Source organism: Nuphar pumila, chromosome 3 (genome assembly GCF_984573655.1).
Source record: "Nuphar pumila chromosome 3, dmNupPumi1.hap1.1, whole genome shotgun sequence".
In the NCBI taxonomy this organism is placed as follows: domain Eukaryota; kingdom Viridiplantae; phylum Streptophyta; class Magnoliopsida; order Nymphaeales; family Nymphaeaceae; genus Nuphar; species Nuphar pumila.
This window is the reverse complement of record NC_143251.1, coordinates 126,626,420-126,647,384: the sequence shown is the minus strand read 5'-3', so window position 1 is coordinate 126,647,384 and position 20,965 is coordinate 126,626,420. Positions and strand designations below refer to the sequence as shown.

Below are 20,965 nucleotides of genomic sequence, written 5' to 3'. Positions count from 1 at the left end.
CGAAGAATTTTATCTCTGCTTTATCTGCCACTTCTATCCCACTTAATCATCATCAAGCGTTATTAGATCCTAAGTGGAAGCAAGCGATGCAGGTTGAGATGGATGCCTTGCTCTCATACGACACATGGGATTTGGTTGTTCCTCCTACAGATGCAGATATCGTTGGATGTAAGTGGGTCTACACCATTAAGTATAACTCGGATGGCTCAATCGAAAGGTACAAGGCCCGGTTGGTCGCTAAAGGGTATACTCAAACATATGGAGTTGACTTCTTTGAGACCTTTTCTCCAGTAGCCCGTCTTGGGACTATTCGGTTGGTTATATCTGTAGTTGTACATGCAGCAACCTCCCGGGTTTGAGGTTCAGGGGGAGTGTAGCAAGGTGTGCAAACTAAAGAAGACTATATATGGTCTTAAACAAAGTCCTCGTGCATGGTTTCAAGTTATTTGAAATTATGTCTGCATTTGGCTTCAACAGGTCATCTTCAGATCACTCCTTGTTTATCAAGAAAACCTCAGCTGGTATTGTGGTTATGGTTGTATATGTAGATGATATTATTCTTACAGGGAGTAGTGCAAAGGACATCTCAGACACAAATTCATCTTCAGAAGCACTTTGTCACAAAAGATCTCAATTCTCTTAGATATTTCTCGGGCATAGAGGTGGTCAGAAACCGTGAGGGGTTAGTTCTATCACAGCGAAAGTATGTACTTGACCTACTGCACGAAACAGGGATGTTAGGTGCCAAACCAGCCAATATACCAATGAATCCTAAACTGCATATGCATGATGAAAAAGCAGAACTTATTGAAAGTAGAAGTTTTAGATCCTTGGTAAACTTTTATATGTCACTGTAACACGGCCAGATATCTCCTTAGCTGTGAGCAAGATAAGTCAATTCATGGACAAACCTACTCAAGTGCATTGGCAAGCAGCTATGATGATTCTCAGGTATTTGAAATCCTCTCCTGGAAAGGGATTGCTATATAAACAAAGCTCCAACCTTGATATAATTGCATACTCAGATACAAACTATGCAGGGGCCATCGATGATAGAAAGTTCACCACAGGGTTTTGTGTGTTTGTCGGAGGAAACTTAATTACTTGGAGAAGTAAAAAACAAACTGTGGTAGCTTGTTCCAGTGCTGAATCAGAATATAGAGCTATGGCTCAAACAGTTGCTGAAATGATGTGGGTTAGGTCCATTCTAAAAGATCTACAAGTGGTAATTTCATCCCAAATGTTGATGATGTGTGATAATCGAGCAGCCACCTATATAGCTAACAATTGAGTTTTTCATGAGAGAACGAAACACATTGAAGTTGATTGTCACTATATAAGTGACTTAGTGCAGGCGGGGCATATTTCTACTAGTCATGTGACTTCTGAAGACCAAGTTGCAGACGTCTTCACCAAGCCCCTCGCAAGTGCAGGTTTCTCAAGATGTTGCAGCAAGCTGAGCATGATAGATATATATGCTCCAGCTTGAGGGGGAGTGTTAAATGTAATATTCATAAATCTGTGGGTAGTCATACGCAATTTAACATAATTATGTATGCCTAGTTGTAATCACGTTCAACCTAATCACCTATTTAAATAGGTGATTAGGGTTAATGAAAGATCGAACTCTCTCTCCCTTCTCTCCTCTCATTTTTTCTTCTGTCTCTCTCTCTTGTCTCTCTAAAATAGATTAAAGGTGGTTAAATGTAACAAGCATGATGCACGGGAGTAATCTCCCTATCACCCTATGGACAAAAGCTTTTCACTCCACAGTCCATGTGATAAATCGACTGCCCATGACCATTTTAGAAAATAGGTCACCACTTTTCTCTCTATTTGGCATATATCCCGACTATCATAAATTACGTGTTTGGATCTGTTTGCTATGTTCATGTTGACGGCTCATTGAGACATAAGTTTCAGGACAAAGCCTTAAAGTGCAGGTTTGTGGGATATGTTGAAGACTACAAGGGGTATAGGTGCTATGATCTATTGAGCAAACACGTCAAAATATCGAGAAATGTCATTTTTGACGAGTTAAATTTTGACAATCAGCCTGCTAATCCAAGTCTTCATGTTACTAATCCAAGTCCCAATGTTGAGGTGTATTATCCATGGTTAAATTCAGAACTTTTCTCCAATACTAGGGATGATTATCCTACAGGTTGCAGTAAAAAAGAGATATGTGAGGAATCAGCAGATGCATCCCAACCAGAAGAGGTTACCACACAAAACTTGGATCCAGTAAGGCATAAGGGTGTTGTCTACACCCGACAAGAGAAAGAACCCTCATCTATCCCTTGCATAGATATTGGTCCTTCTACTTCCGCTCCACAAATGTGGACATCAGAAGATCCACTCGAACCCGACATCCGCTTGACAGGTGGGTAAGCTATAAAAAAATTTCCTCGGATTTTCAAATGTTCCTAACGTCTATAAATAAAGAGGATGAGCCTCTCACATTTTATCAAGCCACAAGTTCTAGAAGATGGATCAAAGCAATGAATGAAGAAATGGAAGCCTTACATGAATGTGGTACATGAAAAGCCGTGCCTAGACCACTAAATACAAATGTGGTTGGGTCGAAGTGGGTGTATAAGATAAAATATAAACCACATGGGAGCATTGAAAGAAGCTAGACCTGTAGCCAAAGGGTTCACACAAGAACAAGGACAGGACTTTGATGAAACTTTCAGTCCTGTTGTTAAGATGGGGACCATTCATATTGTATTGAGTCTAGCCATTGAACATGGATGGACATTGAGTCAGTTAGATGTAAAAAATGTCTTTTTGCATGGAGACCTAAAAGATCATTGTTTATGCTATTGCTGATTGGGCGGGTGACCCAGATGAACGACGGTCAGTATCTGGTTATTGTGGTTTCATTGGATCCAACATGGTCTCTTGGAGTAGTAGAAAGTAAAAGGCAGTTGCTAGGTCGAGTACAGAGGCTGAATACAGATCGATGGTTGTTGCCACTGCTGAAGCTACGTGGATAAGACATCTCCTAACAGAGATGGGAGAACCGATTGCTCGATCACTTCTGTTGTGTGATAATCAAAGTGTCATCAATATGTCCTTTAATCTCATCTATCATAGTCGAGCAAAGCATATTGAGATAGATTAGCATTTTGTCAGGAAAAAAGTTGAAGAAAAGGAGATTAGCCTATGTTTGTGCGAACTGAAGAGCAAGTTGCGAATATTTTCACCAAAGGGATGACAAAGGACAAATTCTGGATGCCAAAAGGCAAGTTGTTCATGGTCCAGGTGTTAAAATATATGTAATCATCATACCCGATAAAGGGTATTTTTGCAATTCTGCCCATTAGGGGCATTTTAGTCTTTTTACAATATTTAATTTTTCAGTTTCTTTTTATTATTCATTTTTATTTTTTATTAAATGTAAAATGCATTTAATGCATTGCATTGGGGGGGCAACCAAAGGAGTCACTGGACCCCAAACGGTCACAAATGTGATCGTTGGGGGCCCAACGAGTTCCTTTTGGGCCTCCCAAGGTCCTCTCTCTCTCCCTTTCCCTCTCACTCCTTTGTGTATAAATAGAGGGGTTATCCCTCATGTATTTTATGGCCTTTTAGGCCCTCATTCAATGAAGCATATGCAACTTATGTCTCTTTGTAGGCTTCTTGTGATGTCCCTTAGTAGACCATTTTGTTATTCCCCATTGTGGGACCTTATGAATGCATTATGCATTCTTGTAATTCATTTCCGCATACTTTCTAACATGGTATCAAAGCAAGGTCGGGATCAAGTTGTTTTTTGGTGCATCGGGAAGCGTGTTATTCAAGAAATTTTAAAAGAAAAATAGTGAAGTATTCATTTCTCTCTCTTTTTTTTCTTAAAGTTATTCGGTATGCATTCTATTTCTTTAAGTGTCGTATGAAGAATTTGATATGTTTTTCATGTGTTCTCTTTGTCATTATGTCTTTTTATAAGAATTTGAGTTACTTGATACACCATTGAATCTTTTTCGTATGTTTTTCTTTGAAAATTTTAAATGATAATTTCTAAAAACCGGTGAACTTGTTTTTCAAAAAATTAGATATATGATTGCTCAAAACTTGCTTTAATGGGCCGGTAAAAATTTATGACCATTGGAGCTTTGAATTTATATTTTATACCTAACTTTGTTTGTAAGAATACATTTTATATGAATGGTAAGTCTTTAAAGAAAGGTATGTTAAGATTAAAATGTTTGTGAGATATGTAGTTTGATCACATACTCTTCTACTCTTTCATCTTATTTGTTGTTTTGTATTGAAGGTATGTGTTTATCCACTAAAAGGTCTTATATATGGCTTCTTATAATATCGTGTGTTTTGGAAAAATGCTTGACATATATGAAAAATTCCTTATTAAGTTTTGATTCACTTACCTAATGTGTCCTTTTCATATGAGCAATATTTGATTAAGAAGGCTTTTTATAATACCGGTTGAATTAAGTTTTAAAATAGTCTTATGGAATATGGTGATTTTTTTTGCATCTTTATACTCTTAAAGATTCTTCAATTTGATTTAAAGAGTTTGTCTCATTGTAAAATTTATGGTCTCCATTAATGTTTGTTGCGTACTTATTGCATTAGGAGTTGGTAACAACTTATTAAGTCATATGTTTTTTATAAACTTATGAGGTTTGAATTTTTCCTCCTCAATAAATGTTTGATTTTATAGATTTATGCCATAGTGCAATCTTATTTTGTCATAAGGTTTTTTAATAAATCTATTATTCTTCTTTATTGGGATTTCTCCCACTTTAATGAAGTTTTCCCCCTCCTTTGAGAATTTTGTGTGTTTTTGTGTTTGACCTCTCTTTAAGGAGCCTTTCGGTCCTTATAATCTTCTTATGAGTATATACTCTTTTGTGAAGATTTCATGGTTGTTGTGAGAAGATTGTTTGCGAGTATCTTTCTCTTGCATAATATCCGTCAAAGATTCATTAATACTTGTAAACCTTTGTGGATCTTTTGAGATTGGTTGTGAGCATCATTTTTAAGTTACAATAGTGGATTTCATAAGATTTTCAAACTTCATAATCTTACCATCTTTATGAATGCTTATATTGGCCTAAATTTGTTATTTGTTCATTCAAGATTATTGTCATTCAACATCTTGTATTGCATAAAAGTGCATCTATTATCATTTGGTGTGCATATAATTGCACTTTATATCTATCATAGTTGAGGCTTGTTTTGACTCTTTGATTATTCCAAATCGGTTCTTACACATGATGTTGCTTAATATTTCATGTTGTGTTTGTTGCATGATAAGCCTTTTTGGTATAAATGACTTCTTTTAAAGAATTGATCATGATTAAGCATAACTCGTTTTTATGCAAAATTGTTGTTATAAGGCATATTGTTGTGATTGATTATATTGGACCTTTGATTTGAATTTTTTCAAATCGGCCCTCTTTGTAAAATCACCTATTTGGAAAATGATTTCCTTATGTGTTCATTGCTTTTTTATGACACTTATATTTATCTATTATAAGTTGTTATATGATGCATCAATCCTTAGAGATGTTTGTTGAGGTGAGTTATGGGTACCTCGTGTTATGTCATTTTAGGTTGTCAACTTGTAGTTTGACTCTAAAATGACTTGTTATGTGATCTCTAATTATGAGTGTGTCACTCATTTGTTTGTGATCGTTTTTATGGATGCTTTTAATTATGTATACTTGTGATGGATGTCTAAAGTTTGAAACCTTAGTGTTTTAAGGTATATTGAGAAATTGATGTTCTTTAATTATATTTCCATTACAAGCTTTCTTGCCTCAAAAGTTTTCTCCTTTTATACCTCTTATCTAAGTGTCATCATACGTAAACAAGATTTTTTATTACACCTTTATGTGTTGGTAACTCTTTGTTGGCTTTGTTCTCTTGGTCTAGTAGCTGAACACACTTGTCTTGAGTGTCATTATATGTAGACAAGGCACGTTAATTGACACCATTGTGTGTGATTTTAGTCCATGTTGTCATTTGTGTCCTTGTTCTAGTCGCTGAGATGTGTGCCCATGGTTGGCTTCTTCCACTTATTTCACGTGTTATTTTATGTAGACAAGAGATGTATTGTCACACATTCGTGTGTGTTTTAGCCTATGGTTGGCTTTGTACTCTTGTTCTAATAGCTGAACATACTTGATTTTGAGTGTCTTTTTACGTAGACAAGAGATGCTTTTAGTCCATGTTGACGTGTATTCTCTTGTTCTTATCGTTGATACACTCATTTCAAGTATTATTACATGTAAACAAGAGGTATTTTTACACACCTTTGTGTGTGTCTTTGGTCTTTGATGACATTATGTTTATGTTCTTGTTCTAGTTGCTTATACACTTGATTTATGGGTTTTTGGCGGACTAATGAGGTAGTTGCTTGTAGTGGATGAACTATTGTTGAAATTTATAAAATTTCATTCATATTTTGTTTTTAAGAGATACAAGTGAATCATATCATTGATATGCATATTTGGAAATCAATGACCTATACATTAAGTACTTATAGTTTTTCGGCCACCTAATGAGTTTTTGTACTTGCAAACATTTGAGTGAGATTTCCCTAACTTCCCACTCTTGAGTGGATATTTTTAATGTAATCTTGTTCTTACAAATTCTCATATGACATTTGTTTGGCATAGAATTTCTTCTCTCTAAAGATGTGAGAAAAATCATTAACTCATCTTTTATTGATAAGTTAGTGTTGATTTATGTGCTTTTGTAAAGCCCCTCTTGGGATCTCATATATTGAAGTTCATATTTTTCATGCTTTTAGGCATGTGTATCCGTGCCTTTGTGCAGTTGTGAGTGTTCTCCTTTGTGCACTCTTTGTTTTTCTTGTATTGTGGTATTATACAATCTTTTTTTTATAGAGATTTTCACATGTACTTTTGTGTACTTTTATTCAAGTATTCTTGGTGTGTCTTTGTACACGTTTTCCTTTGGGGTGTTGGAACTTGTAGTGCACATCTTTGAAGACATTTTCACATTTATTAGTGTTCTCTACTTAGTGTAGCCCTTGTGCACATATCCTTCTTCAAGAACATATTGTGTTTTATCAATAGAATATTTAAGTTTAAATCGTTTTTGCATAATACTCAATTGAAATGCATGAAATATCTCATGAATTGTTGTTTTTGATGAAATTATATATCCTTCTTAATCAATGTTATGGTCTATTTTGTTTGATATCTTTTATTTGATTAAGATACAAAGATACCTTTTACTTGGAGTTCTTTTGGCTTGTTCTACAGGATCGCCAAGACGAGAGGAAAGAAGTATCTATGATACATCGTGGATGGAGCTTGGGGATGATCGTTGAAGATAGTTAAAGGCTGAACTTTGCAAAGTTCTTTCATGCGCAATAAAGATGATGACTTCCATTGAAGATTTTTTGAAGACTTGGAACCCTCCTTTTGTATCTTCAAACTTTTTGTTATCCCCACGTAAAGTTTGAAGGGGAGTGTTAAAATATATGTAATCATCATACCCGATAAAGAGTATTTTTGTAATTCTGCCCATTAGGGGCATTTTAGTCTTTTTACAGTATTTTATTTTTCATTTTCATTTTATTATTCATTATTATTATTTATTTTTATTAAATGTAAAATGCATTTAATGCATTGCATTGGGGGCCCAACCAAAGGAGTCATTGGACCCTCAACGGTCACAAATGTGACTATTGAGGGCCCAACGAGTTCCTTTTGGGCCTCCCAAGGTCCTCTCTCTCACTCTCCCTCTCACTCCTTTGTGTATAAATAGAGGGGTTATCCCTTATGTATTTTATGGCCTTTTAGGCCCTCATTCAATGAAGCATATGCAACTTATGTCTCTTCGTAGGCTTCTTGTGGTGTCTCTTAGTAGACCATTTTGTTATTCCCCATTGTGGGACCTTATGAATGCATTATGCATTCTTGTAATTCATTTCTGCATACTTTCTAACACCAGAACCATGCACAACTTGAGGGAGGCTGAAAAGAAGTCGTTACTGGGTCTTGGACCCAAGTCGGGTGTGCGCAGGACCAGACCCGACTTCTGTACCGGATTGGATCAAGATCCAAACATAGAAAATGTTGTAATTTTGTTTCTTATTAGAGGGTATTTTTGTACCCTAAAATTATGTATTAGTTAAATACTCATAACCTAATACAATGAAACACGTTGAACCCTTTTTGAGGGTGTTTTTTCTGCAACCCCTTCTTCCTATATCATATTTCTTCTTTCTTGCACAGGTGAACGTGAAGATCATCATATTTTAACACATCCGACATCGCACCACCCAGCTTCACTCCCTCTTAGTGGGCGGACCACCGGTGGCAGCACTGCCGGCCACAATCAATGCCACCACCAGCAGTCTAGCCACACCTGTCACCATCCCTTGCCTCTCGATTTGGAGGTGAGCCGGACGAGAGGGACGCCATTGACATCCCTCTCTGTTGCTCTGCTTTTTCGACAACCCCAGACACCCTGTCACCCTTCTCCTTTCTTTTTCTATGACAGTGGCCCCAGCCGGCCACAACCACTGCCTGAAGCAGCAGACTCCACCGTCTGCTCTGCCTTTTCTAGCAACCCCAGAAGCTCGTCCACTGCCATCCTCCTCTTCAGTTTTCTCGGCAATCCGACACCTCCCTCTGTGTGTTGACCGAACGGGAGGCAGAGTTGCTTCCCGCCTCTGCTTTTTCTCGACAGCAGAGAAAGAGGCAAGGCGGGGGTTTAGCCGAGAAGAGCGAGAAAGACGGGGGGAGAGAGATTGAAGGAGACATACCTAGAGTTGTTGTGCCGGAGATGGCTCAGAGGAGGCGTCGGGGTCGGGAGGAGGGGGGAGATTTTTTTCCCTAATCCCCCTCCCAGCCCCATTTCATCGGGTTTGTTTTTTTAAAGTCCATAATTGGACTGTTAAGACCCTGGGTGAGTTGACCACACCCAGTGTCGGTTTGACCGCACCGGGTGCCGCACCTGCACCCAAGTCACATCGCGTCGACGCAGGTGCTGCACCCTGTGACTTAGCTTCAATCATGTTATAAGCTGCAGCTCCCTAATCACATATACTCTACTGACACAAAATAGTTCTAATGACAGAAGCATGGATCTGACAATGCAGGTTTCTAATTTGGCTTTGTTTTTACTAGTGTACAGTGGCTGAAATAATTTTATTTGCACTTAACAAATTAACTTGTCGCTAGAACTTAAAACCACGACCAAAATGACTTATTTATATCTTCAACCATGACGGGACAATGTTTGAGACCCTCACGACAAACAACAGAAATACATGCAGCACATATGGATTATGGGTGAACAAAATTATTGGTTTAACGCACAAAAAAGGCAACACATAGATACTCATCTGCCTACCAGTCAAGCCGGTAGACTAACCATGATATTTAACATTCCTAATATATTGCAATACAACAACTAAATTGTCTTTTTATTGATATATTTGCTTAGACCAAAGAAAGACGACAGAACAAAAAAAGTCAAAAGGGGAGTAGGAAAAGAAGGAAAGGAAGGGAAGAAGATATAAGCTCAGAGAGTTTTTTATGGAAGAATAATATATTAGTTCCTATGTAACACGAACTCTTCTAACAGGGCACCGCACCTCCGTCGCACCCGCACCCATGCAGGTGCGACATTTGGACACGGCTTCTTTTGTGTCAAGTGAACCACACTGAGGTCCATTTCTGCCCAAAAGTAGATTCAGTTAACCCTAACCAAGTCCAGATTTATCTATATTATATAAATAAATACATAAATGCATACACACACACATAATATCTATATATATATATATATATCCGCACCTCCACACCAATGTGGAGTTATTTTTTATTGATGAGGAATAGCAATTGTAGATTGTTAATTTGATTTATTGCATGAATTTATGAATGCTGAATTGAAGATATGATCATTGTTTTTATTTCATTAGTGTTAACTTTAAACTGTTTATATATATACCCTCCCCGCACCCCACACCCAAGTTTTTTTAAAGTGCAGCATCGTCGCATCCGCACCCGCATCCGGACCTATGTGACATAGATTAGTTCTCATTCAATAATAAAAAAAGAAAAAGAATACTAATCATTGGGAGAACAACAATGGTAAATGTAAATGCAAGAACAAAAGGAAGAAAAACTTGCAGTGAGTTATGCAGCTAATCATCAATATCTAGATATTTTGAAATTATCCTAATAACATCATGACAAGTTTATAAAATAATGTTGTATTCATTTTAATAAAACTTTTGATAATATCAAGATTCTTCACTAGGTGCAATTCTCATGTTTTCTAAATTTTAAGCATCTTCATCCTATTCTTATTATATTATAATCATACACACATTCATGTGCGTGTGCGTCTATGTCACAGGGACTCGGCAAAACAGATGCCGCACCCGCGTCGACGCGATGCGACGCGGGATCGCGTGCGGGTACGGCACCGGGTGCGGTCAACACGACCCTGGGTGCGGTCAACGCACCCAGGGTCATTTTTGTCCACAATTTTGGGCGGAAAAAAAAAAAATTCCCCCCGATGAAAAGGAGGAGGATTAGGGCAAAAAATTTTTTTGCCCTAATCTCTCCTCTCTCTCCCCCTGAGCTAGAGCTCTCCCATCGCCGCCCCAGCTCCGTCGCCCCCAGCGCCGCCACCCCGACTCCTCCTCTCGGCTCCTCCTCTCCTTTCGCAGGTATGTCTCTCACTCTCTTCTTGGGTCGGCTGGGGAGGGGCCGAGCACCCCCCCCCTCTCTCGGTCTCTTGTTGGGTCGGCAGGGGAGGGGCTGAGCCTCCCCTGCTCCCTCGTTTTTCGGCACAGGAGGGGCCGAGCCCCTCCCCCATCTACCTCTTTTTTTGGGTCGACAGGGGAGGGGCCGAGCCCCTCCCTTTTATGTTTTTCTTTTTTGGGTCGACAGGGGAGGGGCCGAGCCCCTCCCCTTTATGTTTTTCGTTTTTTGGTCGACAGGGGAGGGGCCGAGCCCCTCCCCCATCTGTTTTTTTTTCTTTGTGTCGACAGGGGAGGGGCCGAGCCCCTCCCCCATCTGTTTTTTTTTTTTTGGGGGTCGACAGGGGAGGGGCCGAGCCCCTCCCCCATATGTTTTTTTCTTTGGGTCGACAGGGGAGGGGCCGAGCCCCTCCCCCATCTGTTTTTTTTTTTGGGTCGACAGGGGAGGGGCCGAGCCCCTCCCCTATATGTTTTTTTCTTTGGGTCGACAGGGGAGGGGCCGAGCCCCTCCCCCATCTGTTTGTTTTTTTATTTGGGTCGACAGGGGAGGGGCCGAGCCCCTCCCCCAGCTGTTTTTTTTTTTTTTGGGTCGACAGGGGAGGGGCCGAGCCCCCCTCGCTCTCGCTCTCTTGTTGGGTTGGCAGGGGAGGGGCTGAGCCCCCCCTTCTCCCTGTGTTTTCGAATTGATTTGAAAATTGTAATGTATTTTTTTTTGTGTTTTCAGGATAAAAATGACGGATAAAGGGAAAGGACTTGCGTCATCCTCATCCCAACATGTGAGTTCTGCTGCTAGTTTTGCTGATAGTTGCAGTGGGATTGATGATGTGGGGCCACTATGGATACATGTAGATAAACTTGCAAAAACTGGAGAAGAAGGTGGTGGAAACAAAAGATTTCGATGCAAGCTCTGCGAAAAAGATTTTGTTGGGTCTTACACAAGAGTGAAGGCTCATTTGTTGAAGATACCAGGACATGGCATTTCAGCTTGCAGAAAAGTTGATGAGGCAATGCGAAGGCAATACAAGAAAATACAAGAAGAATATGAGAAGAGAAAGACAATGGCCGATTCTTCTGCACTCAATTTGCCATTTGCAAGCCACCAAGAAGATGCTGGAAAAAAAAGAAAAGTCAATCTAGGAGGTAGAGGAACGATACAAGCAGCATTCAATACATATGGAAGAAAAGAATTGGATAGAAAAGTTGGGAGGTATTTGTATTCTGGTTCACTCCCATTTAATGCGGCTAGAAATCCTTATTGGAAGGATTTAGTAACATCCTTGGCAAATTGTAATTTGAGTGGTTATGTGCCTCCAAGTTCAGAAAAAATACGAACCACACTTCTTGCAGAAGAGAGGGCAAACGTGGAGAGGTTGCTAGAAATTAAAAAATATTCATGGGAGCAAAATGGAGTTTCCATTGTGTCTGATGGATGGACAAATATTCAAAGGCGTCCATTAATCAATTTCATTGCTTGTTCGCTTAGTGGCTCAATATTCTTGAAAGTAGTTGATGCATCTGGGGAATATAAAAATGCAGAGTATTTAAAGGGATTGTTTATAGAAGTGATAAAAGAAGTGGGTGATCAGAAAGTGGTACAAATCATTACAGACAACGCTCCGGTTTGTAAAAGTGCAGCGTTGAATTTGGAGAGTGAGTACCCTCATATTTTTTGGACTCCCTATGTAGCACACAGCTTAAATCTAGCCCTAAAGAGCATATGCAACCCCAAAGAAGAAGAAAATTCACAAGCATATGCTTTATGTTCATAGATTGAAGATTTAGAAAGAAATGTCAAAAGCATTAGGAATTTTGTTGTTAACCACCATCGTGCTAATGCTATATTTAATAGGCATTCTGATTTGAAATTGTTGAAGGTCGCTGAAACACGTTTTGCGTCCATCATTGTGATGATGAAGAGGATTAAAAGAGTGAAGAATGCTTTGATTAACATGGTGACTGATGAAAATTGGACATTCTATCGTGTTGATGATATGAAGGCTCAAGAAATTAAGAAATTCATTCTTGATGATGAGTTTTGGGACAGAATGGTATACTTCCTTCAATTTACGCAACCTATTTGGGAAATGTTAAGAGAAGTTGATAAGGATGAGCCCATGCTTCACAGAGTTTATGAAATGTGGGATAATATGATTGAAAAAATACAAGCTATAGTTTTCATGCATGAAGAAAAAAATCCTGCATTGGATGATTCAGATTTTTTTAATCATATTCATTCAATTTTAGTCAGAAGATGGGATAAGAGCAACACTCCTTTGCATTGCATCACACATTCTCTTAATCCAAAATATTATGCAAATTAGTGGCGGGCTGGTGGTATTGGTCGTGTCCCTCCAAATTTAGACCCAGAGCTATCAAGACATAGAAATATGTGTATGACAAGACTTTTTCCAGAAGCATATCTTCTACATCAAGTCACACAAGAGTTTGGAAAATTTTCATCTTCGAGATTATATGCATCGGCATTATTCGCGAGAGAAGAAGATAATATAGATCCTATCACATGGTGGTCAACATTTGGATCAGAAACACCTCTTCTGCAACGTCTTGCATTAAGATTGCTATCGCAGCCTGCTAGTTCATCTTGTTGTGAAAGAAATTGGAGCACATATTCTCAAATCCACAACATGAAGAGAAATAAACTCACCAGCAAGCGTGCAGAGGATTTAGTATATGTTCATTCAAATCTTCGATTACTTTCGCGAAGCAATGATGAATACAGGTACTAATTTGCTCTCTTAGTTATTTGATTATTTCTTAGTTTTCATTTAAATATACTTGTATTGTATTTATCATTTTCAAATTGGGTTTATAATGCAGACAAGGAACATCCAAATTTTGGGATGTAAACCCAGAAGAGTGTGACTTCGAGGGAGAACATGAATTCAACGTAACAAACATGGATTTAGTTGAGCCCAGTATTCCTTCTAATGATGCATTTGATGATGAAAAAGAAAATTATTAGCATCCATTACTTCATCAGGATATACTTTGGTATGTAATTTAGTTCTTTTATGCAATACTTATTTGATTGATATTTAGGTCGATTTATGTAATTGCTTTACTTATTTGATTGATAATTTGATATTTAGGTTGATATACTGCGATGAATCATATTATGAGTTTATGACAATGTTTATTGTTAAATGTTAAACTGTTAAAACTTCAAATATATATATATATATATAAATTTTTTTTTTACATTTTTGCCCCTGCCGCACCCCCGCACCCGGGTTTTTTGGAAGTGCCGAATCCCCGCACCCGCTCCCGCACCCGCACCCATGTGACATAGGTGTGCGTGTGTGCACCGCTATGTTTCTTAGCACCCTTCTCTCAAAAATTTTAATATCTTCCCAAGATTTTCCCAAGGAAAAAAATGCTTTTACATTCTCTTAAAACTGCACCACTGGAAGTTGTAGATACTCATACTGGTGATTTTGTTAAATGATCATGGCTCAATCCACTGGAAGAAATAATTAGACACAAGAATCTTCTACTACATCCTGGACAATATTTGAATTCCACAACACATATAAAACAATCAGCACAAAGTCCAATAGATAAATAAATATTCATCTAGAGTTCCCTTACAGAGACATGGATATAATGAGATTCATATGGCACCAAAAAGGAAATCAAAACAATAACAGGTCAGAACAAATAAACAATAAGACATCCACACTACACTAGGAACTGGCATCAGACTAGATGCCTAAAGTTCAACCAAGCAGTCACACCTATATACATTTTGTCCTAAAGATGTGGCCTACCCCCCCATCTACAAAAACTGAAGAAATGAGTATCTGTTCATTGTACATGTCCAAGTCATAAACCACTTACAGCTGCTCAGTCAAAGCCCCCAACAAAAACAAAAAGGAAACAAAGAAAAAGATGAATCCTCAACAGAAAAGAAAAAAATAAAACCATTAAAGAGTCTTACTGGTATAATTCTTATGTGAGTTCGCATGTTCCTCCACAATAAGGTCTATTTTATGCCCAAGAACTTGTAAATATTTCCTAACCTTGGAGAGCACCTGTCAAGAGTACCCAAAACAATAAAAGGCCAATCATTAGCCCCACGTAGTAAGATTGCTGATCATACAAGGAAAAATAAGAACAAGAACTAACCTCTTCCTTTGGAAGATTCCCACTGGTAGTCTGCAATTTTTCTAGGCGTCTGAGTGTACGCAACTCATCAGACATGACATCAGCACACCACTCTCTCCACTTCTCTTCCTTTGTTTCCTGATCAATCTTTTCCTTGTACCGACGATACCTTTCCAGGTCCTCCGACTCAGAAATTTCCCCTTCCTCTTTGACCCTAGGTTCAGCTTTATGATTTTTGTTTATCTTGAGATTCTTCTTACCAACACCAGATTTTCCCCTTACTTCATGAGAGCTTACACTAAAAAGGTTTTCTTTCTCTCTTTTTGAAGACTTACCAGACATATCCTTCTTTGAGTTCTTCTCACTGACAACCTCAAATTCCTGAAGCCCCCCCCCCCCCCCCCCCCCAAAAAAAAAAAAAAGAATCTCTAGCAGACAGTTCATTACGTAAAATAGAACACATTTTGCCTAATATGCCAAAAAGAATCAATAAAACAGCAGAGAACCATTCTGTATTACGAATTAATATAGTAAAAAGAAGACATCTCAAGTAGGAATACTTGGAGTCGTTCCCAGGTGTAGGAACTAAATTAAGAAGCCTGTCAGGACTTCCATTACTTATAATACATTTCCCGCTCTGTTTGATGTGGCAGAAAAAAAAAACCCATATAATCAAGCTTACCATTCAACAATTAATGATCAATTTACTAATTCATAAAGTCTATGCTTTAAATTTCATGATCACAAATTTTCAGACAAATTTCCATAAGCTTTTCCAGAAACAAATTCTTGGAATGTGAGAAAATCTTTGAAAAATTAAAAATACAAAGAAAAACATAAAAAGAACTCGTTTTGCCAAGGATAATATTGAGACCTATGTCACGTGGACACGAGGACAGGTGACGTGGGTTCAACTTGTAAGTTCAATTTTTTTTTGGAAGATAAGACACAAGGAGACCGATTTTAAAAAAAAAATTAATCAATAAAAAACTAATTTTGATAATTTAATATTAAAAACGATTTTTATTGAAATAAAACCTTAAAACAATAAAAATATAAAAAATATTAAAATATTTTCTGTATGTGTCAGTGTCTGTGTCCATGTTCCCAAGTGTGTCACTAGGGACACACCACCAAAATGGTGTGTCCCTGTGACATAGATTGAGACAGTATTGTGATCTTATTATCCAATACTTCAATTATGGGATATTTCAAAATATTGAGTTAATTTCAGGTACTCTGTTTCTTTAGGGAAAATGTTAGCAGAAACATCATGGTTTTACAAAATAATTGATAAAAACTAAAGCACAACAAAATCAATGAAGAAGAATCTAAAATCAACAAATGCAGATGTTTATGGTGACAAGTAGGAAGATAAAAGAAAGAGAAAAAAGAAGAAAAGGAAGATGTTTATGATGCAGGGAAGAAGAATGATGAACGTGTTACAATGTGAGATTAAAGCACTATCCTGAACAAACAGAAAGTAGTGTACATCATCCACAGAAACTTGAGTTGAATATACATGTAAAAATGGAATACCTTCCGTAGAAGAGCAGAGGCACGTGCATCCAAGCTGGGTGGACGAGGAAGTAATGTTGCAGAAGCAGTAAGCCCTGCTGGAGCAATCTTGGTTGTTAGACCAAGCCTTGAATCAAGTCTTATCTTTTCCCAGTTACCATATCCATGAATGTGTATTCCTAGAAGCAGTCTGGCATCATCAGCTACAACAGATAACAGCACAAGCAGATATTAACGCATAGCAATAGTAGTAATTGGTAAGCATACCCCTAACATATTGGATTTTACTAGAATAAAGTTTGGACTTTGGCAAAGTGATTTATAACTTTTACGGTAAGCAATGACTAGAAAACTTATTCTAGGTAGATCTCCTTTTACCTTGATTCCAGCCACAAGATTTTGACCATGATGGGTCCCGAGGGTGAGTTTTCAGCCGGAATTGCGCAATAGGATCATGATACCGTTTTATTCGTTTAGCAAGAAGCTGAAGTTCTTGTCCACGATCAAGAAGTTCATGAGCTTTTACAGGAACACCAAAAAAATCCAATAGAATCCCCTGCAGATGAAGGGTCCACACAGCAATGAGCTGATAGAAATTCAGCATAATAATCTGTGGCAAAAATTGTTGAGCACAAGCACGAAATGGAAAGCAGAATACATATACATGCAATTGTACATACATATACATATCACTGTCACCAATATCGGCGATATTTTGAAAATATAGCGAGAAATACTGATATTTTAAGGTACTGATAATATCGGGAAAATCTCACAATATTTTCAAAATATCGCCAAAAAAATTAAGAAAAACTTATTTTTATATGCTTTAAGGCACTGATAATATCGGGAAAATCTCACAATATTTTTTTGTTTATTTTGTAATTTAAAAACTTCTGAAACTTGTTTATTTATATTTTTGTAAGAAAAATAATAAAAAACCAAATTTTTCTTAATAATATTCATAATTTTTCAAAATTTTAAGCTTCTGAGATTTTTCCAAAAATTTTCATTTTTGAAAATATCTCCGAGAAATTACCTTGAACGATATAGGTGACTATGACACATACATACACATAAGTGTGTGTATGTCATGCATGCATGGTTGAGTGCATGCGTGCTTATGTGGATGTAGGTGAGAATTTGTGCATTTGAGAGTGTATGATCAGTTAAACTGATGACAAACCTTGTTTTCATTCTTTCCCTTTACTACTTCCTTACAACCATCCATCAACAACTCAAAAAGTCCTATCTGTAAATCGAAAGAAGCATTTTCAATTCCTCCACCAACCTCAATCACTATATCACTGATACGGCTCTTGTCTCCAAACTTTTTAACCTACGCACACAAGAAAATTGTAAGCGAAGAAGAAAGGCATTTTATAATTGAAGATCAGACCTTTGTAACAGCAACTAAATCTGATATTTTGCTATAACTGATTCAAGCATCTAACATTCTGTTTTTCAGTATTAAGCCTGCAAACAAGCCCCAAGGGGGTTTGTCGTAGTGGGGTGGGGCCTTGGCTGCTAAACGGCCAGTCAAGGTTCGATTCTCATGAGTGTCGCCCCTCTTCGCAAGCCAACCTGGGGGCAGGGGTCCTAGCCTCAGAGTTTTACGCTGTTGGCATGACGACCGTAGGTATGGCAGGCTGAGCCAGCATGACCAGGTCTTCATGCCAGCTGTGGTTTCTTCGGGTTATAAATTCAAAAAAACCTGCAAACAAGACATTTTAATAACAAGTTGCTTGCAGCCTACGTCACACGGACTCGGCTAGGGGGTCGACGCACTCGCATCGACATGCCCCGACACGGGTACGGCTTCGGACACGGGGTGGACACGGTCAACGAAGAGTCAGACTCGGTCAATGCACCGGGGCCGAGTCCGTCCACGTTTTGGACTCGGTCAACGTTGACCGAGTCTATATTTGTCCATTTTTTAGGGCAATAAACTAAAAAAAAATCGATTATATATATATATAACTGTGTTGTGTGCACACTCACAGACTGTGCACTTTTTTTAAAAATATATATATAAATATATATAGCCGAGTCCCGTGTTCAAAATTTTTGAAATTGCGCCGCACCCGTGTCGCACCCGCACACGCACTCATGTGACATAGCTTGCAACAGATTTTCAAGACAACAAAGACCTCCACCATGGCATTGGAAAGAGATATGTCACCTGGGTACGGGTCCAGGTCCAGAGGGTAAATTCCAAAAAATGTGGGTACGAGGACAAGGCTATATATATATATATATATATATATATATCACATAAATACAAAATAAATTTAAAATAAACTGAATATAATTTAAACATACATGTTATATCTAAAACATATATTATATACTGAAAATATAAAGTTATAAAGTGAAAATATAATTATAAATTATAATTGAATACAAACTTGTATGTACGGAGGGTAAAATGGTGTGTCCAGGTGTCAACGCGTGTCAACACAGGTACAGAAGGAAAAATGGAGTGTCCGTGTGACATAGGGAAAGAGTCAACATAAAGGTAGTCCAAAATCCATAAACTATAGTCTACCATAAGCATGAGAGAGTGCACATAAAGACAACTACAGAACTGCAGATATTCAACCACATAAAGACAGACGTTCAATGAAATAACCAATAGATATTATACACAGTTTCTGGTTGTGAGAGAACCCATCAACTCGGATCTCCAGATAAAGTAGCTAAATCTAATAAGTAATAATACTTGAACTACAAACTATTAGATTAGACTAAAAAAGAAAAGCATGTTAGCTGTCAAATTTCAAATTTGCATAAAGGTCAAAACAGTGACATTTTCTAATAACATCTACAGTTCTAAGTACAGGATCACAAATAGGGGTGCACAACAAGATGAGCCTCTTGCTAGAGACTAGGGCTCAGCTTGTTTAGGATCAGGTCAGCCTTACTCGTTTATATAAGCGAGCTGAGCAAAAGCCCAGTCTTAGGGTTTCCTTCTTAAAAGGGTTACATGTTATATCCACATATGATAAAAAAGCCAACTTGTGACTCACCCGAGTTGTCTCGGATCGGTACCTAACCGAGTTGAAAAGGTAGTATAAGTCGGTTAGGAACTTAGAACCAAACTCGGCCGAGTCACATTTTGACTTAGCTGAGTTTATCATTGACTCGTCCGAGTCATAGCTACCATGTGAATGAAACGTCATTAACTAAAAGCATATTTTGGTAAAAGCATTAAAAGCTTTCAATTTTCCAAAGCTAGATTTGATTATATATATATATATATATAGATAGATAGATAGAGAGAGAGAGAGAGAGAGAGAGATCAGTGGATGAGAATTAGAAGCTACATTAATTTGAAAATTCAAAACATTTTCCAAAGCATTAATCATGTTTTGGTAAGTTGCATTTGGTGTTGGTACTCTGTGGATGAGAATTTATTAGCATTCAAAAGAGAGAGAGAGAGAAATAAATGATAATATTTAATACTAAAGTAATGATAATAAATAAGCATTTTACCAAAAACATAACACTATTTTAATGCATCTAATTAACTCATAAAATTATCTATATTTTCTGAAAATTTTATGTTTAGAATATAACTCCGCATGTGTATAACTGTTTAGTTATACACTGCCGGTCCCAAGCCCGGATAAAAGAGGAGGGTAGCGGTAGGCCAGTGACAGCCAGCATAAAAACTTAGTCACACCCTATGAATATGAACCAATATGAGAATTTCGTTGGGGCGTTCCCTACTGAGTGACGCGTTGTACTCAATAGGCCCGGAGGCAGTGATAAACGGTCAAGGGTTGCTAGGTCGTCGCCCAGAAGCGAGGCGTCACACCGGCGCCCGGGTGTGGTGTCAAATAGGCAAGGGTTCCCTCACTTTGTTGGACGGGTGGGGGTAAAGAAGATAGTTCAAGACCATAAAATTAGGTTAGCCACTTGGAACATAGGGTCTTTAACTGGTAAGTTGGTAGAGTTAGTAGATGTTATGTGTAGGAAAAAGATGGATATTTTATGTCAACGAGAGACCAAATGGGTAGGTGAGAAAGCAAAAGTGATAGAACCTTGGGGATATAAGATTTGGTATACAGGAATAAATAGGAATAGGAATGGAGTAGGGATTGTTATTAGTCGTGAGTTTATAGATAATGTAGTTGAGGTTCGTAGGAAGGGTGATAGGATTTTACTTATTAAATTAGTATTAGGTACGGATATTATTAATATTATTAGTGTTTATGCACCTCAAGTAGGTTTAGATGATTTCATTAAGCGTCAATTTTGGGAAGATTTAGATGAAGTAGTACAAGGGATATCTTATGGAGAAAAGCTTTTCATCGGCGGTAACTTAAAGGACATGTAGCATTAGTAGGGATGGATTTGAGAGTATCCATGGAGGCTATGGTATAGGAGAAAAAAACGAAAATGGAGAAAGGATTTTAGATTTTGGTTTATCCTATGATATGATCTTAGCAAACACTTGGTTTAGGAAGAGGGAATCTCACCTACTAACATTTAAAAGTGGGGTTAATACGAGTCAGATAGATTTTTTCCAACTTAGAAAGAGAGATAGGGGTTGTTGCATCGATTGTAAGGTTATACCAGGAGAAAGTGTAC

At 37.9% G+C, this 20,965-nt stretch overlaps 1 protein-coding gene across 2 annotated transcripts in view; it reads right to left on the bottom strand.

The window, feature by feature from the left end:
- The window catches only part of LOC149843677 (protein CHROMATIN REMODELING 5-like), a 146,557-nt gene that overhangs the window by 14,590 nt on the left and 111,002 nt on the right, over positions 1–20,965 (bottom strand). For both annotated transcript variants that reach the window (XM_090000014.1, XM_090000015.1), the window contains exons 26-30: positions 17,556–17,708; positions 16,748–16,925; positions 16,391–16,572; positions 14,873–15,232; positions 14,685–14,778 (exon numbers count right to left, since the gene is read on the bottom strand). In XM_090000014.1, coding sequence (XP_089856140.1) covers positions 14,685–14,778; positions 14,873–15,232; positions 16,391–16,572; positions 16,748–16,925; positions 17,556–17,708 — 967 coding nt within the window. The remainder of the gene's footprint in view (positions 1–14,684; positions 14,779–14,872; positions 15,233–16,390; positions 16,573–16,747; positions 16,926–17,555; positions 17,709–20,965) is intronic.